We start from the raw sequence: 26,491 nt of genomic DNA, 5'->3' as shown, positions 1-26,491 counted from the left end.
TTGTCAAATCACTATGTTGTACACCTGAAACTAGTATGTCGTAAGTTGACTCTACTTCAATAGTAATAAAAAAAAAAAAAAAAAAGACAACAACCAGAATTGTCTCTCAGAATCTGCGCGTAATACTGAAAAATGATACACGTGTATCTTTATCATAACTTCGCCTTTCAGGGAAAAGAAAATCCTCACCATATTGAAGTTCATTTTATACTGCTGCTTCTTTTATATTAATAATTTATGAATACCCTTTGTCAAATGCTTGACATGCCAGGCTCTGTGTTCATCCAAATATTTAAAAGATGATCAAGTCATCATCTCTACAAAGCAAAGTAAAAATGCATTAAAAATAATAAAGTTGGATGCAAATTCAGGTAACCATACCAAACCCTGTGAAAAGACCATGGTCCATCTTTTGGAGGAACTGTCTAACATGATCTGGTCAATCGCAGTTGTCCTTTTTCTCGGCAATGATACACCAGTTGCCATGATCGTTCCCGGAGCTCAGAACATGCAGCTCCGACACGTTCTCCTTCAGCAGGCCGTAGAGCTCGCCCTCTCGAAACACATGGTAATAACGCATCAAGGCTCTGGAATCCAAAACGTCGGGCTGTTGTTCTTCGACAGACATTGTGGCATCTGGGTTGGAATCTGTGGAGTCGACTGCAGAAATCCTTCTCAGTATTTTACTAGAAGGGTCGCCTTCTTCTACATCACCTGCATTCACACGATTCGCATTGGTGTTGGTGCTTTCCAGAAAATTCCCATCTCCATTTCTCCTAACTTCTCTTTGCTGGCCTCCACGCAGATGTTTCTTTGTGGCTGGTGCTCTCAGCCACTCCAACTGTTTTTGCGAAGTCTCCACAAACACATCTTCATCTGAAGTTTGCTCTCTTGTTGACAATGGCTCTTGGCGATCTAAGTCTAAACTGGAGTGTCTGGAAGGCTGGATCGATATAGTGCTATTGGCCCAAGCCTCTGTAGTTTTCAGGGGCCTCACTCTCTCAACTTGCTTCCTCAGAGTTGATTCATCCAAAGACCTAGAGAAAAACCAGGAACGAAAAGACTTTCCGAATGTGTTATAGAATCCATTTTCTTCCTCTCCTTCCTCAGAGATATTTGCACAACAGGCTCTGGCCATCATTGGTTCATAGTCCATGCTGTGGGACCGTTTGGAATGACCTTGCTCTTTAAAACAAACAGAGCAGCTACAGACAGAACAAGGAGGATGGTAGGGATGGCTTCTTTCCGGATGTCCACACTGCTGTTTTCTCCCAGGCTGGCTGGAGTCTGAGAAGAGCTGGGAGCATAAGGCCCTGTTCCACGGGACAAGCACATCTTGCTTCTCAAAGTGCCGGTTCTTTTGTTCCATGGCCCAAACATAAATCATCAGCTGGCCTCCAGGAACTAAGACCCTGGCCATTTCTTTTATTGCTCTGATTCTTCTCTGTTTTGTAGAAAAATGATGGATGACTGAAAAAGAAGAAACGAGACTTCAGTGTGTATACACATACAGAAACTCTCAAATTTATACACTACTTTTTACATATAATGCAATTTCATACAATGCAATTTCAACACACAATAAAACCTCTTTATTTCCTACAGGGCAGGGCACATGGTGGGTATAGCAAAGCCTTGTTTAAGGGGAGATAGAATTCTTATCTTTGGCTCCTATACTTACTACACAATCTTAGGTAATTATGTAACGTATATGGATTTCAAGTTTGTTCATCTATAATAAGACACTTAAATAATGTGGGGGCACCTCTGTGGCTCAGTTGGTTAAGCATCCAACTTCAGCTCAGGTCATGATCTCATGGTTCGCGGGTTCAAGCCCAGCGTCCGACTCTGTGCTGACAGCTCAGAGCCCAGACAGAGCCTACTTCAGATTCTGTGTCTCCCTCTCTCTCTCTGCCCCTCCCCTGCTTGTGCTCTGCTCTTTGTCTCTCTCTCTCAAAAATAAATAAACATTAAAAAAATTTGTCTAAATACATAGATAAATTGTAAGTTCCAAATCCTTCCAGTTCCTGAATCCTATGAATTTGTTAAGTAGAAGGATGACCAATGTGAATTAAGGAAATTTTCATGGGAGCACTGTTAGGTAAGTGTTCCCAGTGGAAGACTATGAGATAATTCTTTAACAAATAATTGGTACTTCTTATGCACCAAAAGATTAACACCACTGATCAATGTTAATAAAATTAATACAGCAAATAGAAGTGGAGAAAAATGCTAAAGATTGTCTTCTTACTTAGATAATGCAAAGATAAGCCAGCCTAGCAAAAGTCCAAATGATTGCTTATTATTTTTTTTAAATATTAATATAAAGTGGCTGTGGATGTGTTTTTAAAAATCAACATATAGAGGTCATTGTTTTTCTTCCAATCCCTGCAAAGTTAAAGTGGAATTCAAGTAAGACTGTCTTTATCCAATCTAATGATGAAAATATTAGGCGTGTTTTCATCAAACAGTGTGTGGAAAGTGCCAGTCTATGAGTTCTGAGAGGAGTCCAATCCCAGTACTATGTCAAGAGAAAAAATCAGATTGTTTTTCCACATGGAGGGGTAAGGCCTGCCCCGTGTCTCAGGAAGGAAGTTAGTCCCAAGGGAGGTCTGGACACTATGCTCAGGTATGAGTAGTAAGACGAGAGACAGAGGATAGGAGGGTTCCTGAAACCCTCACCATGGTCCAGCGGGCAGCGGTGGTGTTAGGCAAATACATCTCTAGTTTACCTGCCACAGAGAGATGGTAAATATCTGAAATGAGATTCTTATATAGAGAAAGCTGTCAAAGGAAGATCAGTCAACAGGCACACGCGGTCTTGTTACCAATCAGGTTTTCGTCCCCACAGTCTCACACAGCACACATGCCCTGGCGTCCACTGTCCTGCCATGCAGAGGCGTGAGAAGCCAGACGTACGATGACGCGAAAATGGGTTGGACGAACAGGACGCCAGCATATTTTATCCTAGATCTGACAGCAACTCACCTTGTGATCTTTGACCAATCACTTGACTTTGCTAGGCCTCAGACTGTTCCTCACTCCAATTCCCAAAGAGCCGCCACTTTTTTTTACTGTTTGTTTATTATTGACAGAGAGAGAGAGAGAGAACACGAGTAGGGTAGGGGCAGAGAGAGAGCCACAGAATCCAAAGCAGGCTGTAGGTTCTGAGTTGTCAGCACAGAGCCCAACGCAGGGCTTGAACTCAGGAACCGTGAAATCATGACTTGAGTCCAAGTTGGACGCCTGTCTGACTGAGCCACCCAGACGCCCCACCAGAGAGCCCTTTTTAATGGTTAATTTGAAAGCTTACATTTCTAGAGGCAGAGTCTTGGTCACTGAGCTAAAAGGAGGCACAGAGGTGAGGACAGAGGTAGGATGATCCTAATGTTCATATCTATGACTATTCATGGCCGTGAATATCTCCCGTGACTTGCACCTAATCCACTCCAGAATGTCTATGGGTGTATTTTCTACATATGGTCATCCCTTGTTATCTGCAAATTCCATATTTGCAAATTTTGCTACTTGACAAAATGTATTTGTAGCCCCCAAAACAGCACTCTCAGTGTTTTCCTGGTCATTTCTTGACATGCGTGTGGTGGCACAGAGCTCCCAATGTGCGTGTTTCCATCTAAGGCTGAACAAGGCGACCTCTACTTGCCTGTTTTGGCTTTCTCCCTGTCAACAAGTGTCCTTTGGTGGTCTGTTTAGTGCCATGGTCTTTGCATTTAGTGCTTTTTGTTGGTGATTTCGCTGTTTAAAATGATCCCTGAGCATAGTGCTTAAATGCTGTGTGGGGTTCCTGAGTGTGAGAAGGCTAGGGTACGTCTTGTTAGATGAGCTTCGTTCGGGCTGTTGCCAGGAGTTCAAAATTGAATAAATTGTCTTTAAACGGAAATACATGTAAAATAAGGTTGTGTACAAATCAGTTGACAAAAAATGCAGCAATGAGAGGCTCACAGGAACTTAGTCCTTTATTTCCCCTGGGAGCAATGGCTCCATATTCGCTAATTAACTGTTCGAGGAGACTTCATAGAATATAATTACTGTGAATAATGACAGTTGACTGCGTTCCTTTTGGGGGCCAAAAAAGAAAAAAAAATTAAAATAGGACCACTTTAATATAGTAATCTCTTTTTAGCAGATTCCTATGTCTTCAACATTTTAGAATTCTGGGCTTCAAAAGAAGTCTTTTTTTAAAGGAAGAAAGTTTTCATAATAGTTCCTTAAACATCTGTTATGTATGATTAACTTTAATAGCATAATATCACCCAGGAAATACCTGAATCTTTTATATTGTTTTATATTTATATTTAACATGTAATACTAAGTAACTTTTAGGCCAATTTTTTTTTGAAAAACTTTACAAATGAAGATTTCTTCATTATATAAAAAATGTATTATATATGCATCTATATATTCTATGTAAAAAGATTATAAATGTAACCGAAATGGGATGTGAAGATGCATTTTTATGAATTATAAATGTCAGGAAACTATATTGAGTTTTTTTTATTTTAATTTTTTTTTAATTTACATCCAAATTAGCATATAGTGCAACAATGATTTCAGGAGCAGATTCCTTAGTGCCCCTACCCATTGAGCCCATCCCCCCTCCCACAACCCCTCCAGTAACCCTCAGTTTGTTCTCTGTATTTAAGAGTCTCTTATGTTTTGTCCCCCTCCCTGTTTTTATATTATTTTTGCTTCCCTTCCCTTATGTTCATCTGTTTTGTCTCTTAAAGTCCTCATATGATTGAAGTCACATGACATTTGTCTTTCTCTGACAAATTTCACTTAGCATAATCCCTCCAGTTCCATCCACGTAGTTGCAAATGGCAAGATTTCATTCTTTTTGATTGCTGAGTAATACTCCATTTGTGTGTGTGTGTGTGTGTGTGTATACACAGACACACACACACACACACACACACACACATATACACACACACATACACCACAACTTCTTTATCCATTCATCCATTGATGGACATTTGGGCTCTTTCCATACTTTGGTTATTGTTGATAGTGCTGGTATAAACATGGGGGTGCATGTGTCCCTTTGAAACAGCACACCTTTATCCCTTGGATAAATACCTAGTAGTGCAATTGCTGGGTGGTAGGGTGGTTCTATTTTTAGTTTTTTGAGGAACCTCCCTACTGTTTTCCAGAATGGCTGCACCAGCTTGCATTCCCAGAGACTATATTGAGTTTTTAAAGGCTAAAAAAAAGAATCCCCTTTTGTTTAAAAAGCATAATCACAACTTAAAGGCAAAAATAGTATTCAATAGGGGCACCTGGGTGGCTCAGTCGGTTAAGTGTCTGACTCTTGATCTCGGCTCAGGTCATGATCTCACAGTTCGTGAGTTCAGGCTTTGTGCTGTGTGCTGACAGCACAGAGACTGTTTAGGATTCTGTCTCTCCCTCTCTGTGCCCCTTCCCTGCTTGCTCTCTCTCTTCCTCTCTCTCTCTCTCTCTCAAAATAAATAAATAAATAAACAAACAAACAAACAAACAAACTTAAAAAAATACTGGTCAATTTATGTATACTATAGCCACATGTTCCTGCTAAGACCCCAGAAAAATAGGTAGGTTGAATTCAAGTACTGGATTCTAGAATTCGATGGGAAGTTACAGAAGATCATCTTCAAAGTCTTGTTAATTCTTGATATTTTATGATATGCTGTCATTTAACTTTTCCAATGTGCAGGTCTCCTTTAACTGAAAGCGTAAAGCAGAGTTTTGCAACCTCAACACTACTGACATTGTGGGCTAGATAATTCTTTGTTGCAGGGGGCCAGCCACTAGATGACAGGAGGTTGTACACACATCCAGTTGAGCCAGCCAAAAATGTCTCCAGACATTGACAAGTGTCCCCCAAGGGTGAAAGGGGCACCATAACCCCATGCCGAGAATGACTGGCATAAAATAAGTAGTCAATTGGCACTGTTGTAATATATTGCTAAATTTTCATAGAATTGTCAAGCTATTCTCAAACTAAGTGGAAAGAGTGTTTCTTTCTCCAAGCTGTCAGAAAAACATGTGGAATGTATAATTAGATACGGTGCTGACCTCTCAAATTATTATTAGGAGTCATGGAAAAAGCATGTCTCTTTATATGTATATTTCTTCATGCTAAGATTAGCAAAAGTGCCAGCATAAAAATTCTAAATAGGGAAGTAAATATGTACGGACATAAGACAGACTATCAAAATTGTTCATAATATAGTTCTAAACGTGAAACCTCACTGAAAACGACCACGTCACATTAATACAGTTACAGTTCCGAAAAATACATGGTGTGTTTCCACCTAAGGAAGCATTTTTCTTCGGAAGACGGCAACCAGGTATGTTGCATTTCTTCTGCGGACAAAGCAGGAGACTTAAGCTGGAAGCAGAGAAGCACCTAACCACGTACACATGGAGCATTTGCCAGAAGTCGGACAGCCGGGCGCTATCCCCGTGCCCGCCACAGTGGCTCATGGCACAGCCTTGAAACTCATGTAAACGAACATTTAGCCTCTGAAACTAATGTAAAGGAACACAACAAAGAACACACTTCTCTGACCTCTCCCTGATTTCTCATTCTTTAGGTGGAATGTCCAACCCAAAAGCTTTCTTTCCACTAAAGAGTCAAAACACTTTAATGAGTTTCTTGGTGTAACAAGACTCCCTCCTCATAATGTTCATGCCCAAAATGGACTTGACCGTTTCAACTGCAACTAAGTAGGGCTGGCCTACCGCAGGTTTCCACGGCAACCACCTCCTGCCAGTCCTGACTAGTTTCAAGGCTGTGGCCTCCAGGCCTGCATCCCCTCACTGTGCAAAGATATAGTCCCCATCTGTTGTTGAATAGATTAAGTCCTCATTTCCTTCAGGAGAGAGCAGTCTCCTCGTGAATTTTTATCTCCCAGTTTTTATCTAGTCAGCTTTATATAGGATCACCTTGCTTTGTGTGTTATCTATAGTCAAATAGATTAATTTTAAGTGTATTAGAGCAAATCCTTTGCTTTGCAAAAGATTTTCCTCTTTGCAAAAGAACTTGGTGCAAGGTTCCCTAGCACGTTTCAATGGGACTAAAAGTCTAAGTTTCAGGATTACATGTATTGAGTAAAATGAGCCATATCTGTGTATATTTCAGGCACAGGTCTTTGTTTCTTTTCATTTGTGGACTGTGTGTTTTTATGGGGCACACTTGTTGGGAAAATATGAGGAACATATTCCCTAGAGTATGAACAATCTCTGGCAGTAAGAGAGCCGAGTGATGTAAAACTAATGTAGTCCGGGACCGGGTGGGGCCATCTTCCCCGGTGCCCTCATGCACCAGTGAGTAGCAGATTGGATGACACATCCTGCCAGGTGACATTCAGTGCATGAGTTTTACAGTGTTCTGCTAATAAAGGACACAGTCATGACCTGAAGTAGGTAATAAGACTTCTAAAGTTCTACTTCGCATTGGGAGAGCCTGGCTCCCTTTCAGTATAACAGTATGAGATATTTCGATGACTAAAATTCCTCTAATACTTTCTCACTCATAAGTAAAAGAAATTGGAATGAGTCATCAGAACACAGTACCAGTTTGAAGGTTTAACTAGTGAAAACAATCCTATGTAGCACCTTATGTACATTTGGGATTAGTCAAATGATCCAGTTGAAATATTTTTAAAAATTAGATGAAATGAATCACACTGACGTTTCTACAAAGAATGAATGTTGAGTTGTGAGAATGGCCTCCACCATTCATGTAATGTTATTGTCCTGGTGAAGAGGGAACGTGTGACCAGGCTGCCTTACCTCCTATGGAGATGATGGCATCGAAGCCCTGGTCCCTAAAGGGGAGATGAAGGTTGTCACATACCATGACTTCACATCCTCTACTCCGGGCAATCTCTACCAATGGCCCGCAGTAGTCACAGCCCAGGGTATACACCTGGCTGTTCACTTTAAGATACTTTCCAGTCCCACAACCTGTAAGAGAAAAACCTGTGTTACATACTGTCCTCCCGGAAAGTGGAACATGGTCAGTTTGTCTTCCGACAAGGAATAGAAACAACTTTGTATTAACTAACCGAGACAGACTACAACATGGTTTGAAGATTCACAAAAGCCAAAGAAAGATCTTCAGAGGGCACTTACATATGTTCATCCATAACAGAAGATGGAAAAGGATAGGGAAAAAGAAATAACATTTATTGAACATTTAATGAGGTAACGTCCATAGGGATTGGCCCACTAGCACAACCAAAAACTGTTAGCTGGCTCATGACAGTGGCTGAGTTTCCTAGTACCCTAGGAATGGTGCCCAGGCCTTTACAAAACTACCTTCACATACATATTTCATTATGCAGAAGTCCGTACGTGATGGCATTTATTCTCATGTTATCTCTCCAAACATTCTTAACATTTACTGGCTGCATAAAACAAACTACTGCCAACCGTTTTCATTGGATATAAACAAAACAATCTATACCATAACACACGTTTTTCAAAAATTTGGAATTTGAATTTGAATGAAAAGGTTATTTCGAGAAATTTTTATCCAATCTATTGTCAGTTCTTGGTTTTAAATGATCTCTGTTGACTCAGCATACAAGCTTTAGAGCTATTTTTTTCTTCTTAAACAGACCACTTATGACATTCATTTGGCAGAGACCCAAGTAATTCAATATTTACACAACCCAAAGATCTAGATCAATCAGATCTGATACTACAATGAAGAGGGAAGTAACAGGAGTGAGTAACCATCTTGAAACAAGACCTTCTGGGGTCTGATACCTAGTATTAGATTGTAACACGGACATAGCAGTGAATTCCTTTTTCAGAAATATTTAAAGATATCATGGGAGCTGATATCCCTGAAAAAATATCTACCACTCTTCAAGCATGATTAGTTTGCTGCTTCCAAAATGGCAGGCCATTCAAAATTATGTGAGACACCAAAAGTATAATTAAAGTTCATCGATGATGCCATCTGAGACGGTGGCAAGTACGTGAATAAAAACAAGACTTCCAATGTCTCATTTTAATGTGATTGGGGTCTTAGAAATATTTTAGATGTCATAGCCACTGTTCCTAAGAATACTTATGAGGAAAAGTAACCAATATTTGAGGGGAGTTATGAGGAAAATAGGATTCACAAAGTACTTTAAAATTGCAATCCTGAATATTTCAAAGATGATGGTCCTGGTTGAAGGAAAATAATCTGGCAAATGTGTTTGCTTTTTTATTTTTAATTGGCTCAGAGGATACATTTAGAAAAATGAAAGAGAAAATTACCTTCGACTGATAAGAACAGGTTCATGACAAACTGGTGGTTATCAGATGGGATGGGTGAAACAGGTGAAGGGGATTAAGAGTAACACTTATCGTCAGGAACGCTGAGTAACGTATAGAACTGTTGAATCGCTGTGTTGTTTTTGTTTTGGGGGTTATTTTGAGGTTATTTTTATTGAATCACGACATTGTACACATGAAACTAATATAACATTGTACACTAATTCAGGAATTAAAAAGTAAAAACAGAAAGAACAGGTTCATGGACCATTAGAACTAGAGGGAGGTGTTCAGAGGGCGTCTGGAAATACTGAGGCAACCCAGTCCTTGTCAAATCTCAGCATCACCATCTAGGGCCCATGGCACCCTCAATTTATCCCATTTTCATTTCTGATGGCATTCATTTTGAAGCATAGTGGTGGATCTCGCAGACATGATGCAATTATTTATTTTCCAACTGCCTACACTGAGACGATAGAGAGGGGAAGATTTTATCCTAATGAGGAAATCAGAACTCCTGCCAAGCCTAGTGACCCCATTATCTTAAATGTGCAAGAAGTATATCAAACATTTTTGATACGGCAGCAAGCTCCAGTACACAAGTCATGCTGCTTTACAGAATCTCATTAAATGATAACCTTTCACAGTATTGAAGAGAGCTAACAAAGTGCGTGCTTACATTCGTCTCTATTTTCTATTCTGTACCACACTCAAAGAAGAAAACATAATTGCCTCAATTCAACGAAATGTTTTGGTGCATGGTGGGCGAGTGTTTGCTAGAAATAACTAATTTGAATGTTTCCTCTCGAGTTTGCAGGAACAACTACATTTTTTTAAATTAAGAGTTTTTGCTAAGACCTTTATCTGAAACAGAATTCTCTTTTCCCATAGGAAAGACAAGAGTAAAGCCTACTTATTTCCCATTTTATATACATTTCTTGAAAGCAGAGATGAAGGGATACGTTTTATTCTGTAGGCATGGTGCTTGCCATGGAGCAAGAGTTCTAAATTTTTATTGACTCCGTGAAGGAATGGTAAATAGGGAATGACTTAGTAAATTAAATCTTACTACAGAGACTGGGAATAAATACATAGAGTTAAGAGGCAAAGGGAATCTTAATTATTGAAAAGGAAATTTTTGTTATGTACACAAAAATACCATTTTTAATACTATTAGGACAGATGGTTGTCTCTGATATCAGGTAAAAAGGTAACCTTGCTGAAAAAGAATCTGGCTCTGGTCTTCTTCCTGTTTTCCAAACTAATCTAAACAAAGATCTCAAACCCCAGAACACCCTCCATGAACCATCTAATGTCCTTAAGCGACTAGCCCATTTGAGGTAGCCATATTGTCATGATTGAAGAGATCATAGTATTTCCTGAGAGTACTTTGGATTTCTGCTGTCTTTGAATCTTCGAAGTTCTTTTCACTTAGGCTGTAATTTCTGCTCACTTGATTCCTGTTACTGGCCCAGACGACTTAGTTTCCATCAGGAACTCTTGGTGATGGAATGATGGGGAACGGGGTGATGTGGTGAATAAAATCTAAGTCGACTAAAAGTTGCACCACTTAAATAGTGAAAACAGCCTAGAAAATTGTAGGCAACTGGAACCTGATTATGGCCAGATATTGATTATTTATGCAAAGTTTTACTAGTAATTAACTATGGATTGCTAATCTAGTAACCAGTCAAGTTAACCAATATAACAAACCATTGATTTTAGCCAAGTGGAAAACCTGGGAAAGAAAAAAAAAATGTCTTTTTGGAGATAGTCGTGTTAGCTTACTTTCTTCTCTTCTACTCTCCTTGGGCTTTTGTCTTTCTTTTTCATTTACTTCTTAACTTCACTCTTATTTTAAAACCTATCCCCTTGTGTAATCAAAACAGTACCATTGATTTATTGAACAGTAAAAATGTAAAAGCACAAAATTTGAAAGATACAAATGGGTAAACAAATATTTACTGGATATTATTATGAATTTTCACAGGGGCACCCAAGGAATATTATTTGTACCATAATTTGTAGTAGCAAAATATGGCAAACACCATATATCTGTCAGTACGGTGCTATTTATCAGAGAATGGTGTGCAGCTTTAATACTGGGCAGCTCTGTAAGTACAAACATGGAATGATCTCCACCAGATATTAAAGGAAACACAAGTTAGGTGTCTAACAGTTTGTAGAACATACCACCATTTGCATAATCAAAGAAGGAAACCCACCCATATATACACCTGTATGCACAAATATGCTTATACTTAAGTGAACTCTCTCGAGATTATGCAAGAAGCCAACTGCTTCTGGCATGGGTTACTTGGTGCCACAGGACTGGGACGGGATGCTCTTTTCACTGTACGCCCCTTTGTACCTTTGTTACGGAGCCATGTAAGTGGATTACCTATCAAAAAAATTTTCAGCAATTGGGATTCCTCCTTTTTTTCATCGTTTGTTCATATTTCCTCACTATTTCTTTTGAATTGTTCACCATATTCTTTTGTACTGACTTTGAAGAATGCTCTGTAGGTGAAGCAAATGATCCAGTATTTTTATTAGATAAGTTACAGATATTTTTACTCAGTTGTCTGTTTTTTTTTTTTAACTTATATATTTGTCTAGATATTTGCCTTGTAGAACTTTTAAATTTTTATATGGTCAAAGATATCGATGTAGTCCATTTTTATTACTCACAGGTTCTGTATTTGCATGTTCACGTGCTGGATAAAATTTATTTGTTACCCCCAAATCAATACTCAAGCACCTACACGGTGGTTACCAATAAGCCGGCGTATAGAACAGCAAAAATTTTGGAAAAATTTGAGTTGTCTAAGGGGCCCATTACCCATGTCTTATTTTGGTTCTCACCCTACCAACAAGGGTCCTTTATGTGGTCTATTTAGTGGCACTTTTTTTTTTTTTTTTTTTTTTTTGCATTTTTGTGCTTTGCGCAATGATTTCATTGTTTAAAATGGCCTCTGAGCATAGGGCTCAAGTGGTGTGTAGGGTTCCTAAGCCCAAGAAGGCTATCACGAGCCTTATGGACAAGATATACATGTTAAGTAAACTTTGTTCAGGCTTGAGTTATAGTGTGTTGGCCTTGAGTTCAATGTTAATGAATCTATACTATATAGTAAATGTGTCTTCAAATAGATATACACATGAAACAAGGTTAGGTATTGATCAGTTGACAAAAATGTGACCAGAGGCTCACAGGAACCCTAATCCTACATTTCTTTTAGGGACCATAATTCAGTATGCACGAATTCAGTGTTCATGGCAGTTTTATAAACTTGACATAGGGACTGTGAATAATAACAACTGTATTTTCTTTTATGATTTCTGACTTGGTGTTACAGAGGGGCTTTGTCCTAGGTGGATATTAAAAAAAAAAAAATCTAATTGTCAGTCATCTAGTCCTTTAATGATTTCATTTTCTTATACCCAAATCTTTGGAATTTTTGGTGTAAGATATGAGAATGTAGCATGTGATGATACTGTTATCCCAAAGTCACTTATTAAATGGTTCCTTTTGTCCTATTTTAATATTCTGGCATTTTGCTAACATTGTGGTTGGTAAGAGTTCCAAACTCGAGGTATCTTCTGAAACCACATTTAATTAAAAAAAAAATGACATGCTAGATTTTTTAGAGACTCTCCATTTCTACGTGATATGCACCCCTTCCCCAAATTCCACACTGCTTATACCATCCTTAACATGCTAAAAGTCCTGGGCACTGGGACTAATACTAATATCTCTTGCTAATATTTAGAATAAGTATTTACAGTAAATGGCAAATCAGATGGAATTTACAACTACAGAAATTTATGACTTCTGGGCACAGTCTGCATGCAGTTGCTGGAAACAGTTTTAGATGGACATGCCTCAAATAGAAACCCTACCGTGTCTTAAACTTAGTCTTAGATCTACTGGGTTGTGGTTTACCACTGATTCAGAAAGACACTGAGCCAAAGTCTTCCAGGCAAATCAGTGATTATGAAGGTATGACCTAATTAAAGATATGCTCCAATAATGAAAGACCTACAGAATAGTTAAGGGAAAGGATCTATGAGATTAATAAGAGGTTATAGGACTTCTTTTGTAGTCCCACAATTCTGGCTCTTCTGTAGAAGGCATGAGAGCTGCTCAAGGTGAGCCACCAAAACGTTATTTACAAATGTGAGTCGCTCTACATTTCAAACGGTCAGTTTCACCCGCAGTCATTTGTCATGATTTATTCATTCAATGTCAGGTCGATTTCGAGGGAGGATGTATGCAGAGGTTCTTGAAAAGGTCACCATTGTATAAATGTAGCTTTCAGGAAGTTTCCTAACTTTCTGACTTGATGAATTTCTGCTATAAAGTGAATACTCTAGGTCCTGGCAGGCCAAGGACACAATTTTCGACTTCTGGGTAGAACAAAAATGTAAAATGAATCTGAAAAGGAAAGGCACAATAGAATATATTTCAGACTATGTGGCACAACCCCGGGGTTACCTATGTCAGCGATGAGGCTGCCCGGCTTCTGCTCCTGGAGGAACTGGCGGACGCGAGGCCAGGCTTTGCTCTGCAGGTCATTGAAGTAAGGTGCGGTGCCCTCATACACATCATGTACGTGCTGCTTTTCCAGCTGGGCAGCTTCATGATCCATCCTGGGAATGGGGCCGCCCCCAAGAAATGCCGGTCAGAGTACACAGCAGAAGGAGCTGAAGGAGGATGCAGATTTTCTAAGATTAGGAACCTACAACTGCCAAGGTCATACTGTCCTTATACTTTTTTTTTTTAACTGAAAATAACAAAATCTGCACTGTAACCCCACCATAATTGTCCAAAGACTAGCAAATGCATAGTTTTTACCTGCATATCTTCAGAAAATAATGGTTTGGAAATGAGCCAGTCAGTGTGAGTTCCTGTACAAGATCAATTCTTAATTCTGGAAGCATATACAAAAGGTTCACCAAATGGTTCACCCTGGATAAAATCATTCTATTTAATGCTACAGAAGTTTTAAAATTTTATAACAGGTAGCTCATCACTCCAATCCAATCACAAAGCCCTATTGATTCGACCTTTTTAACGTCTTTGGATGCTAACCATTTCTCAATCTCCCTACTGATCCAGCTTTAGAAAAGGTGCTCGCCTCTTGTCTGAATTACTTTCATAGCCGTAAACAGATTTTGGGGGGACAGATTTTGGTTGCCCCTCAATCCCTTTCCTTCACTTATGGAAGGAACTATCCACAACTGTTTTCCTAAAACAGAAATCTAATAACGTTGTTTTCCACCTTAGATTTCTTCAAAGGCATTTTATAGCTTGTCCAGTCAAGTTCAGGTGTCTTAGTAGGGCATACAAGGCTCTTTCTGATCTGGCCTCAACTTATCTCTTGAAGCTATTTCTCACCGCCCTTCCCTAGCATCAGATGAGGCTGTATTGCTCAGTGCCCCATGGTTTCTCAGACGCGACACACTCTCTCTCATCCAGGGGCCTGAACGGATACTTATGCTTTGCCTGGCTAACTTCCGTTCATTCTTGACACGAGCATCACCTCTTGCAGAAAGCCTTCTCTGACCTCTCATGCAGGATCAGGAAATCAGAAAGGAGTGAGAAAATGAAAGAGCAGTCTTAGAGGCCCCTGCTGGGTTAGGTTTAATCTTTGAATTATTCTCTTGTGGCATGTGAGTGAAGAGTATCCCAGGGAAGTGGCCAGGGGCTCAGCTTGTAGCTTTTTACCAATCAATATGAAAGTATTTTCAATCATTTAAGAACCCATTTGGCCCCACTGGTGCGTATCAGCTAGTTTGCTCCTGCCCCTTTTACTCCCGTGCATCCCGTGCACGCTGCCACCGACACAGAGGGCTATAATCATTGACTGGATACTTGCCTCTAGCACTGGCTGGAAGATGCTAGAGTTCAAGGGCTCGCCTTATTTAATGCCGAATCTGCCAGAGTTTGCACACGGCAGATGCTCAATAACGAACAAACACAAGCAGAACTGACTAATCCTGAGTCCAGAGGGTGGCACTGGGTTTGGTAGAAAAGGGAGTGACCCTGGGGAGTGTGGGAAGAGATACACTCACAAACTTGAAGATGAAAGAGTGACAAGAGAGGGGTACAGTCTCTAGACTCTAGACAGCCTGTGTGTCCCGCTCCCCACCCTCCGTCCCCCTCACCAGTCCCACCCTGGAAAGTAGAAAGCGCTTGAGCAAGATGGTATCTGATTAGTTATTGCAAAGTACCTCCCTTCTTACCCTCCTTTGCATTTAAGAAATCTCTTGTGGAGAGGGGTGCCTGGGCGGCTCAGTCGGTTAAGCATCCGACTCTTGATTTCAGCTCAGGTCATTGATCTCACAGTTCGTGAGTTTGAGCCCTGCATAGGGCTCTGCACCGAGATAGCAGAGACTGCTTGGGATTCTCTCTCTGCCCCTCCCTACTTGTCTCTCTCTCTTTCTCAAAATAAACATTAAAAAAAAGAAAGAAAGAAATATCTTGTGGAGAGATACTTTGAGACAACATAAATATCCTGTTTCTCATACTCTCATCCACTAGTTGTAGCATCCTATCCATTGGTGATGCTTGCCCCAAACAGTTATTACTATAATTATCACCAAATGATGATATTTCAATTCCATCATCCATTCTATGGCAAGGAAGAGCTTTTCAGGATTGACTCCTAAGAAAGCAAATGAGCAGTAGACTATCCTTAATTACTACGGGCTGCCCACAGCCCCTGCAGAAAATCTGGCAAACTCCTAACAGAGTACAAATCTCATTTGTGAGGTCTGACAAAACTTCCACCCAAACTGAAACAGCTTATATTGCACCCTCAACTGGAATTTACAAAGTAAACATATGGCCGGCTATAACTGCCTACACACCAGAAAAACCCAAACACTGAGCGCTTTTCTTTTTAATCAACATCTCAGTAGACTTACGTCTGCTTAAATTTTTTTTTTCCCTCAAGGAATCAGATCTGGCAATACAATTTGGAGGAACCCTAAAACAAATAAATTTTACTTTCTTTTACTTGCACATGGTAATTGGCAGTCAACATAAACATAATTATCTTCAATCTGGCTCTACCTGCAAGATCAGAATTTGTAGTATCTGAACAGTACCCCTTGGAGACCTTTCACTAAGTCCTCTTCCAAACTGCCTGGCCTCTACCGTAAACAAGGAGCTCTTTTAAAGTGTGTGAACAATGTAAGTCCACTTTGTTTTTATTGTATTTTACAGTTAAGAGTATATACTGCAGAATGATTAGCTGTGAAACTGATTTGTGGAGCTGGGACTATCCAAGGTGACATTTTTAACACTGGATTTAAATTTCCTGCAATATTTTCCATATGAATTTTATGCATATAAGCAAATTCCTTGTGGATTAGATCATGTGATTAAACTAGTGAGGTTGGTACTATAAAATACGAGTGGGGTTCAGGGTGAAGCTAGGGAGATAGGGTTAGGTTTAGCCAGGCTTTTTAACCTGTGGGCTGTCAAATTCTAGGCCCTTGTAGCTAGCTGATGCCTTGTTGGTGAGTCATGAGAGAAGGGAAAATAATTTGAAAGGTAAGGAGAAGTCAGATGTAGTAATGCACTGAAAATTCAAAGCACTAATTTGGATTTTATTTTAAGTGCAATGGAAAGTAGAAAATAGTTTTAAGTTGGTAGATGGGTTGGGGGAGGTAGGTAACATGTTTGGATTTACAATTTTTAAAATTTTTTTTAATTTTTAATTTTTTTTTTCTAGAGAGTGCACACATGTAAGGGAGGGGCAGAGGGAGGGAGGGAGGGAGGGAGGGAGGGAGAGAAAGAAAGAAAGAATCTTAAGCAGGCTCCATGCCCAGTACAGAGACTGACTCTGGGCTTCCTCCAATGACGGTGAGATCATGACCTTAGCCAAAATCAAGAGTCCAAGGCTTAACCAACTGAGCCACCCCGGCACCCCTGGTTTTATAATTTTAAAAGATCCCTCTAGGCATATCTTTTATTTTTTTTTATTTTTTTTTTATTTTTTTTTCAACATTTTTTATTTATTTTTGGGACAGAGAGAGACAGAGCATGAACGGGGGAGGGGCAGAGAGAGAGGGAGACACAGAATCGGAAACAGGCTCCAGGCTCCGAGCCATCAGCCCAGAGCCTGATGCGGGGCTCGAACTCACGGACCGCGAGATCGTGACCTGGCTGAAGTCGGACGCTTAACCGACTGCGCCACCCAGGCGCCCCTAGGCATATCTTTTAGAGTAGCTATTATTTTATTTGTCACAACCCCCTTTCTTCCGATAATTGGTATCTTGTCCTCCCTGGATGAGCAGGGGACCCAGGCCTGGCCAATCACGGTATCTCTATCCCGGGACACAATCATTGGTTCAAGGCGAGCAAGGTGAGCCAATCAGAGTCCTTCCTTGAGATAGCTCCGTGTGGAGCTAAAGAACAAGTGGCCCCACCTCTGGCATCACAGAGCTGTCAAGATGTGAAGGTCGGGCTGCCAGTGGCTAACTTTCCCCACATAGCAAAGATCTGTCTTTAGGTAGAAGAGAATGAAGTGAGGCAAAGTGAATAGACGAGAGACCAATGCGGTGGGAAAAAGAATCATGGCAAGCATAAAATCCTGGTTCTGTTCCCGGAAACTTTGGTTCCTGCAGTCCTGGGGGCTACTCCTCCTACCCAACTCAGGGTCCGTCTGTTCCCCTTTGTGCTTACTCTTGTTGAGTTTCTGACCTGGCCAGCACAAGAGTCCTCTCTCGTTCAGCATTACTTCTACCAAGAGCTTTCTTTTTCTGTTCTACTTCTAGTTTGTAGTCCTTAGAAAATGGAAGAGAGGCGAGAAAGTGATAGGAAACTAACAAAAGAGGTCAGTGCCTTGATGTATTTCCCATGGAGAGAGGTACAAAGAGAAGGACATCAGCAATTCTTCTAGCCACCGGGTCATCATTAAGAAGTCACAAATGTTTAGATGTCCTGTTCTGGGCATGTGATCAGGATAGCACTTCCCCACTCAACTTCCTTCAGGCAAAGCCATGTGTCTTGTTTTGACCATTAAATATCAGAAAAGATGTGGATTACACCTGGGGAGAAGCTTTATGAGCTGGCCTATAGCTCCAGTACCCTTTGCGTGTCTCTGCAAAATCATGGAAATAGCATGATGTAGGACACCCCCCCACCCCCACCCCGAGCGATTTCTCTTGATGGACAGACAGGATGTATGTTTTAAGCCAAAAAAGGGGGGAATAAACAGCTCATCATAAATGCCGAATAGGTAATGATAAAACAGACTATCAATCCTATGTTATTAAAAGGGACCTTGTGACTATGTGAGTCTATCCTACTTTTTTCTTCATACACATTAACATTTTCCTCTTTACTATAGATATAACAAAATTGGGAGAAAACAGGATATAGTACTATATCCCACTTTTTAAAACTTAATTTAATATTGTGAGCCAAGAAGTGACTTTTGCCTGTGGTTTTCTCCAAACTTCTCAAATAAATGTAATTTCCTTCATCCCTAAATCGATGTGTTTCATAGTCTACCAAGTATTACAATGACTTAAGTAACTCTACCAGATTCTGAACTAAAGAAACAACATTAAATATACATCTTTGCCTAGCACTAGATTTAAGTATAACAGGTCTAACCACATTTAATGAGTAAATGGAAAATGAAACTCCAGCCAAATAAACTATATATTTTTTTAATTTTTTTTATTTATTTTTAACAGTTTAGGTACAACTGACATATGACTAACTGCACATATTTAACGTGTGCAATTTGGTAAGTTTTAGATGGACATACCTTGGGCACCATGAGACAATTATGATAATGAATATAGCCATCACCCACACAGTTTCCTTGCGCCCCTCTGTAAGCCATCCCTCCCACCTTTTAGTTTTTCTTAATGCCATGTTTCTGGGTAAAGAAACAGGGATGTATGGGTGCACACCGAGACATATGTCCAATACCCACAATTCCAAACGCAACCTTGAGATTTGATGTGAGCACCGAAAGATGAAATACTTCTAGCGATTGTTGTCAAACTATACACCTACCACACAAATGTATAAACAGTAAAAATATTCAGAGGAGTTGAAAAGGCTTCACGAAAAAAGATTTTCCTAGCCTCTCATCAAGGAGATGAGACATTGCACTTGACCTACAGAGAACACAGGGAACTCTGAGAGACCTTGTCTCATCCCCAGGAGTGGCTCCTTGTCCCTAGGGAGGATTCACTATAGCTGCGTATCATCAGAACAGTGTCTATAGTAACCATTCCTGGAAAGTCAGCTCAGAGACTGAGCTAATAGCCTCTAAACTCATGGCCCAATCACCAGAAGGGATTTGTCTTTTGTTTGTGACGGGAACTTCTGTTACATTTTTATCCTGAGTTTCCTTCTGCACCGTTATTTTCTCTGCAGTGTTCCATGTTTTGGCTCAATGGAAAACACACTTGGTTTTTTTTTTTTTCTTATTTAATTCCATCTCAAAATACCTACTGACTATATTTCTGAATTAAAGCCTCTTGCTATGAGGTAAAACAATATGGCTTTTAGAAGAAGAGAACATCTATAGAATCTTGAGGTAGGTTAAGATTTCTTGAACAGGTCCTTGAAAGCACTAACCATAAAAGGGAAAATAAATAAGTTAGACTGTATTAAAACTAATACATTAGTAGGAGAGTGAAAATTCAACCCACAGGATGTGAGAAGATAGTCACAGTACGTACATCTGACGAAGGACTTGTATCCAGAATACAAAGAATTCTTCCACATCATTAATCAAGAGACCGATAAATCAATATAAACATGGGCAACCCTCCCCCCCACCCCCAGAACTTCACAGTGGGCAGGAGATGGGCAGGAAACACATGAAAAGGTTCTCATCTTCATTCATAACAGGCAGTTGCAGAATAAAACCACAGTGTGACACTTACATGAGAGAATGGCGAATATGAAGTGTTGGTGAGAACATGGGGCTGCCAGAATTAGAATATGCTTCTAGTTAAAGTGTAAACTGTGTCAGCCTGTTTGGAAGATTATTTGGCAAGTGACAACCAAAGCCAAACCTATGCATATCCTGTGGCTCAGAGATTCTACTCTTTATGTATGTGTATACATATCCAAAAGAAATGCACACACATGTTCACCAAGAGACAGAATTTCCACATAGCACTCTTCAAAACAGCGCAAACATGGAAACTATCTGTATGCCTAATATCAGTAGAATGATCAAATAAATTGTAATGGATTCATGAAATGAAATATTGTAGAGCAACAAGAATGAAAAGTCTGTGACTATATGCAATGAGATGGATCAGTCTCATAAATGTAATGTTAAAAGAGAAAGACACAAAGAGTATCAAGTGTAGGACTCCATTTATGGAAAGTACAAAACCAGGTAAAACAAATCTTTGCCATTAGAAGTGGGATAATGGTTACCAGGAGGTGTAGTAATTGCAAAGGAGCATGGAAGAACCATCCTGGGGTGCGGATAATATTCTATTTCTTGATCTGGGTTCTGGTTACACAAGTGTGCTTATTTTGTGTACACTTACATGTACTTTTCTCTATATTTCAATTTAAGAAAACCCTTTCACTTTCAGACAGTTGTCTTACTATGTACTTTAAAGCATTTTAAAACTCAAAGCTGAGCAGAGTATTCTTTCTCAGCTGTGTCCTGCCACTCCCAGGATGAATGAATGCCACTCAGTTAGTGCCTTCTTGGGGACACCTAGAAACTGGAGATCACTAGGTTCAAAGATGAGTGGGGATTTGATTTCAAGGCAGTATCCCCATGAAATTAGATTATGTAATAGTATGTACAAAAAACTGCGGAGCGCGTTTTTAGCTCAGAAGAAATTTAACTGAGGATTTCTTTTCTCTTTTTTCTTGGAATAAAATTATAAAACTTTATTGAAGAACATAAAAAAGACCTAACGAAACATAGATAAACCCAGTGCTTGCGATGTGAACCCAAGCACTATGACCTCAACAACCCACACAATAATTCTGATTCACAAACACCTTGCTGGCAACCCTTATGGAGACAGTATAGGGAAATTAACTGAGGATTTCTTAATAATTTAAGATGATGTCTGATGTCAGATTATCCAGTAACCAGTGAAAAAAAAAGTATATTTGCTCTTAGAAAGGATGTGATATTATGGCAGCAGGTCAGTGACCCCATTGGTCCACTCAAGAAAAGAAACTCATTTTACCAACATTAGATTCGTGTGTTTACTAGATACTGAATAGCTTTCTCTAAACATTCGATGTGAAATTAAGGATGAATTATGTTAGCTACAGCCTCCAAGTCACAACTAATTGATATATGAGGATTAGGGATCTCAATAAATGGATGGGAACAGAAATTATGTAAAGAATCCAGGAAGGATGCTGCCTTATCCTCAGCTTATAACAGTGTGTGGGTCCTATTCTTACTTACCATCATTCTCTAATTACCTCGTTCTGTTGTGACTGTTAGTCATTAGCACACTTCTCAGCTACTTCAGTACTTTGTTAGAAATGTTTGGACAAACTGAAACTCCCTGATTTATTACTCCTATGTCGATCAGCTGGAATGTTTAGCCAGTTGTTTATGTGGCTGTCTGTGAGTACACTTATTGGAAAAACCTGCTGAGCTTATTGGAGAATAAAATCTTTCTGAATGATTTCATAATATTTATAAGCCTTGGAACCAAGGAAACAGCAATTTGGAGCCTGATACTTGGACAGTTAATCTCCTGAACAACGCATACGTAACAGAAGAAACAGGGTTCTCCCCCAAAACAAAGAAAGGAGCCAGAAATATGTGCCAATACAGTTTTTCTTTTTAAAGGAGAAACACAGAATGACAAGGAAAAGGAGAAAGGCACTAGGGGAAGAGAAAAAGAGAAGAAAAAGGAAGACAAATATATATCAAATGATGACTGTGTGCTTCCTATATGTTAATACAAAAGAATCAAGACATGGAAAGGAGGAAAAGTAGACAAAGATCTAAGAGTCCAATTTTATAGGGATAAAAATAAGAAAGAAGAGGGGTGCCTGGGTGGCTCAGTCGGTTAAGCGTCTGACTTTGGCTCAGGTCAAGATCTCTCAGTTGGTGAGTTCAGGCCCCGCATCGGGCTTTGTGCTGACAGCTCAGAGCCTGGAGCCTGCTTCAGATTCTGTGTCTCCTTCTCTCTGCCCCTTTCCTGCTCATGTTCTGTCTCGCTCTGTCTCTCAGAAAATGAATAAATGTTAAAAAAAAAAAAAAAAAAATAGGAAAGAAGAGATAGAATATGGAATTTTATGTTTTTATTAATTTTATATCTATTTCAATTAGGGCTCAGAACAAAGTTAATACATTCTAATATTTATTGTTCATAGAATGTATTACCATTAATCATAGAAGTTAGACTCTGACAACTTGTAACTGAGATTTGCTTGGACCCTTGTTTTAAAAAATTAACGTTCAAAATAATGCCAAAGAAGCTTAAAAACCCTTGCTCTAGAAGTCTGGAATTGTATTACGTTGGCGTTTAATATATTATGTTCATTTCCAGTGTAACTGGAAATTGTTAAAAAGGAAATCGTGAGCCCTGCTTGTATGTAAAGTAACACTTCCCCAAATGAGTGCACTAGAAGTGGGGATCGCCGCCCTAGAACTCAGTTAAAGTGCACTTACAAGAAGCATCAATTCAAAGATCACCCAAAGCTGGGCACGGCACTATGTTTCTTAAGGCCCTGTTTCTAATACCGCTAGGGCATAAAAATCAAATCGCTTCAGGCCACTTGATGTGGTAGCAGAAGAATGGACTGCTACCAAAGGACAAAAAAGGAGAGTGGGAGGGAGAAAGGACACTAATGTGTGGACCCTAAAGCATGAAGGGATTGCTGGAGGTGATTTTCTGGTTAATACTTGTTTATTTGTCTGTCTGTTTTTTAATAGTAAAACTTCAGTTTGGAAGAGCTGAGGGTCTGCCAAAGGTAGTTGTGGAAAAATAATATTGGGAATCTGAGATTCTGCAAAAGAGTTGATTTCTCCCCAAGCCTGAAGCCATGAACTTATGACCATTATTTGAAATCCCAGAACTTTTAGAAGGTTAAATACTTTTTTTTTTAATGTTTCATTTATTTTTGAGAGACAGAGTAGTAGCAGGGGAGGGGCAGAGAGAGAGGGAGACACAGAATCTGAAGCAGGCTCCAGGCTCTGAGCTGTCAGCACAGAGTGCCACACAGGGCTCGAACCCACAAACCGCGAGATCATGACCTGAGCCGAAGTCAGACGCTCAACTGACTGAGCCACCCAGGCGCCCCTAGAGGTTAAATACTTTTAAAAACTTCTGCTTATCCTTTCTTCCTTTGAGAAACTGCCCCTCTCTCAGATTCCAAGTGATGCTGGGGTCCGCTGGTCACATACACCAGGGGTGGACATGTGATGCGATCTAGGACAGTCCTCCTCTCTCCCCTGGGAAACTGATAAGAGGTAGTCGGAGCCCAATCACTTAGGGCACAAGCCTAAAGGAAAGATCCTCGGGGTTTTTTCCAAGGGCTGCCTTTCCTGAGGTTTGGTTTGCAGCTCTTTCTTCTATCAGCTACTCGGTACACTCCCAACAAATCCGTCCTTCGTGCCTGAGGGAGAGTTTGTTTTGACGTTTGCTGCCAACGGACTTCGTTACGGACTTGAACGTGTCTTTGCGACCACAACATGCACCTCGGGGTGCCACAGTGGAGGAGTGCACCGTGGTCACCGGTGTTCCGACAGGACTTGCCATAAACAGATGCAGAGACCCTTGTCGGAGCCCTGGGGCACTGGGGACACTGGGATGGCAGCGTCCTGTGGGAACCACGCTAGCCTAAGAGAAGATCACGGGTGCAGTAGTCCCGCCATCTTTTCCGTCTCCTGCCTTTCTGTTTTGTTCTGCCACAACCTAGTATATGAGTTGCTGTTACAACTTTCCGGTCTCTCTGTCCCCCTTGCCTTCCACCCCCATCATCTCAGGCATCCATAACACTGGGAGTTGCACCCCTCCTCCTCATTAACTTGCTGGAGACACTGTGTGCTCTTGTAGTAAGAGGTGGCTGCAGGGACCACCCAGCATATGTGTTACTCCTGGCTTCATGGCTGCAGCTTGTCGTTTTCCCTCCATGAACCCAAGAAAAGCAGTTTAGAATCTCTGTTTCCTGCCAATGCTGGATAATTTTCTAATCATGGCCATTTAATAATATCCCCTCCCTGTTGAAAACCTTTCAGGGGCCTCTGCTCTCTGTAGGAAAAATCTTGCACTCCTTAGTCTGGCATTCAAAGCCCTCCATGACCAGGTGCCAGTCTGTGTTCCCAGGTCTTATATCTTGGTGCTACCGTATCTCAAATTCTTGGATTCTACCCAAAGACCTCTACTCGCCCTTCCCTGAGTGGGTCTTAAAAGAGCTCCTCGTTCAGGTCTTTGCTAAAGCCAACAGACTGTTCTCTGTCATCTGAAATGCTCTATCACCTTCCCCTTCCAAAATCTTACCTGGCCTTCAATGTCTAGCAAGCTTTTTCCGCCTCCATAAAGACTTCATGGAGAGCCATAGGTATAAACCAGCTCCCCCACTCTTTCTGTGTTCTGCATATTTATTATCTCTGTCACTCTTAGGACATTTCTGATACCATCTTGAACTCTCAGCTTTGTATATGTGCCCAACTAGATTCGAAGCTCTTGGAGGGCAGGAACTAGAACATGACCTCTTGTGTATATCACAGAGTGCTTGGGATAATGCTCAACACAGAGCAGACACTCAATATTAACCATAGAATCAATGTATCATTAAGCTCTTTCCTTCGCTCCTTCTGCAAGGCAACAATACTTTACTCCAGACAAACAGGTGCTCGAGTCTTTGATCGGAAATCATAAATGCCCTGCAGGGGGCAACAGGCACTGGGAGGAAACAGGGCTAAGACCGAGCTTTCCTAGTTGTGTTTTGTATTTCAGGATTTCCTGTCCCGGTAGACCCTTGTTTTACAGACCTACCGTAGGCATGCAGAAGTCACGTTTTTGTAACTAAAAGCAAGCATAAGCATTTAAATTGTTCACCTATTTCTAAATCCCACAGAAGACACAATATTAAAAAAGAGAACACAACACTGCTTTAACTTTCAAAGACCTACTCAAACTGCAATTCTAACACAACAACACAAGTTGGGTCAGGACAGTTCAAAGATTTGATTATAAAAAAATACTTGAGTTTTTGTGGTTTGTTTTTTTTAACCTTTTAATCCACAATCCTTAAAACTTAACATCTACATATTACCTCCAAGTACAGCTTGCAAACTTTTCTATGATAAAAATGATCATTTAATAACGCTCTTTACGAGAAAAGCATTTTCCTCTCTAAAAAGATACTAAATATATTCTTGCAATTTTAACTTACCCTGTACAACTATTTTCAAACTGGTTTTTATTGCCTAGTGCAAAAATAAACTCCAGCTTCCTTTATATCACATCATCATAAATTTAAAAGTAGAGACACGGGGCCTAATTAGGTTTGCATACAGCCCTACACCCTCATGTTATTTGAATTGCAATAACAAAAGCTACTAACCTGAGTCATCTTGTGATGACAGGAAACTTACTTCTTGTCTTTGTGAATCATGGTAGTTTCTACCCTCAGAGAGTGACGATTTTTGCTCATGACTTTCTTGGTGTGTGATGTAAAGGAAAAGTAGTAGGAGGGAAATCAAACAGCGGGGTCCTTCACGCGATGAAGCAATTCTGCATGAGTCGTTCAAGTGAACACAAGCCCTATTAGGAAAAACACAAATACTGAATGTCGTTTTACGTAACAAAAATATTGAACCAGCTACAGCCCAGGGTGACCTCTTGACCTCCACATAAACTACCCAGGGAAGATGGGATTAGAAAGAACTGTTCATACATGGAGTATGCCAGAACTGTAAGAGCAGTTTCTGAATTAATTCCTAAGCTCTCTATAAAATATACAGTACTGTCTCCCCAAATTACATTGAATGATTTCATCTGGTTCCTAGAAAAATTACCAGCCTGGAGAGTCAACTCTGAATCCCATGGCTTAATGAAATGGATACTATTTCAGACAGTATTACTAAACTGCATTAAATCATTCCAGTACTGTTTGCTCAGTATTTGTTCAGAATACCAGCTACTTCCACATCACTTTAAGAATTACTCCTATTCTTCGTTGTTCCCATTTATTTTTCTTTTTTCATAGTACATAGTACAGTGG

The 26,491-nt window shown here is 40.1% G+C and overlaps 1 protein-coding gene across 1 annotated transcript; it reads right to left on the bottom strand.

Annotated features, from left to right (window-relative positions):
* TRMT9B (tRNA methyltransferase 9B (putative)) lies at positions 1–26,035 on the bottom strand. The gene is made up of 4 exons (XM_049631677.1): positions 25,832–26,035; positions 13,772–13,980; positions 7,798–7,971; positions 1–1,470 (listed from the first exon to the last, which is right to left on the bottom strand). The coding sequence occupies exons 2-4, from the start codon at positions 13,923–13,925 to the stop codon at positions 440–442; spliced, it is 1,359 nt and encodes a 452-aa protein (XP_049487634.1). The 5' UTR covers positions 13,926–13,980; positions 25,832–26,035; the 3' UTR covers positions 1–439.
* Positions 26,036–26,491: the final 456 nt, after the last annotated feature.

Source organism: Panthera uncia, chromosome B1 (assembly GCF_023721935.1).
Source record: "Panthera uncia isolate 11264 chromosome B1, Puncia_PCG_1.0, whole genome shotgun sequence".
Classification (NCBI taxonomy): domain Eukaryota; kingdom Metazoa; phylum Chordata; class Mammalia; order Carnivora; family Felidae; genus Panthera; species Panthera uncia.
The sequence above is the reverse complement of the archived record's forward strand: the minus strand, read 5'-3'. Positions and strand labels throughout refer to the sequence as shown.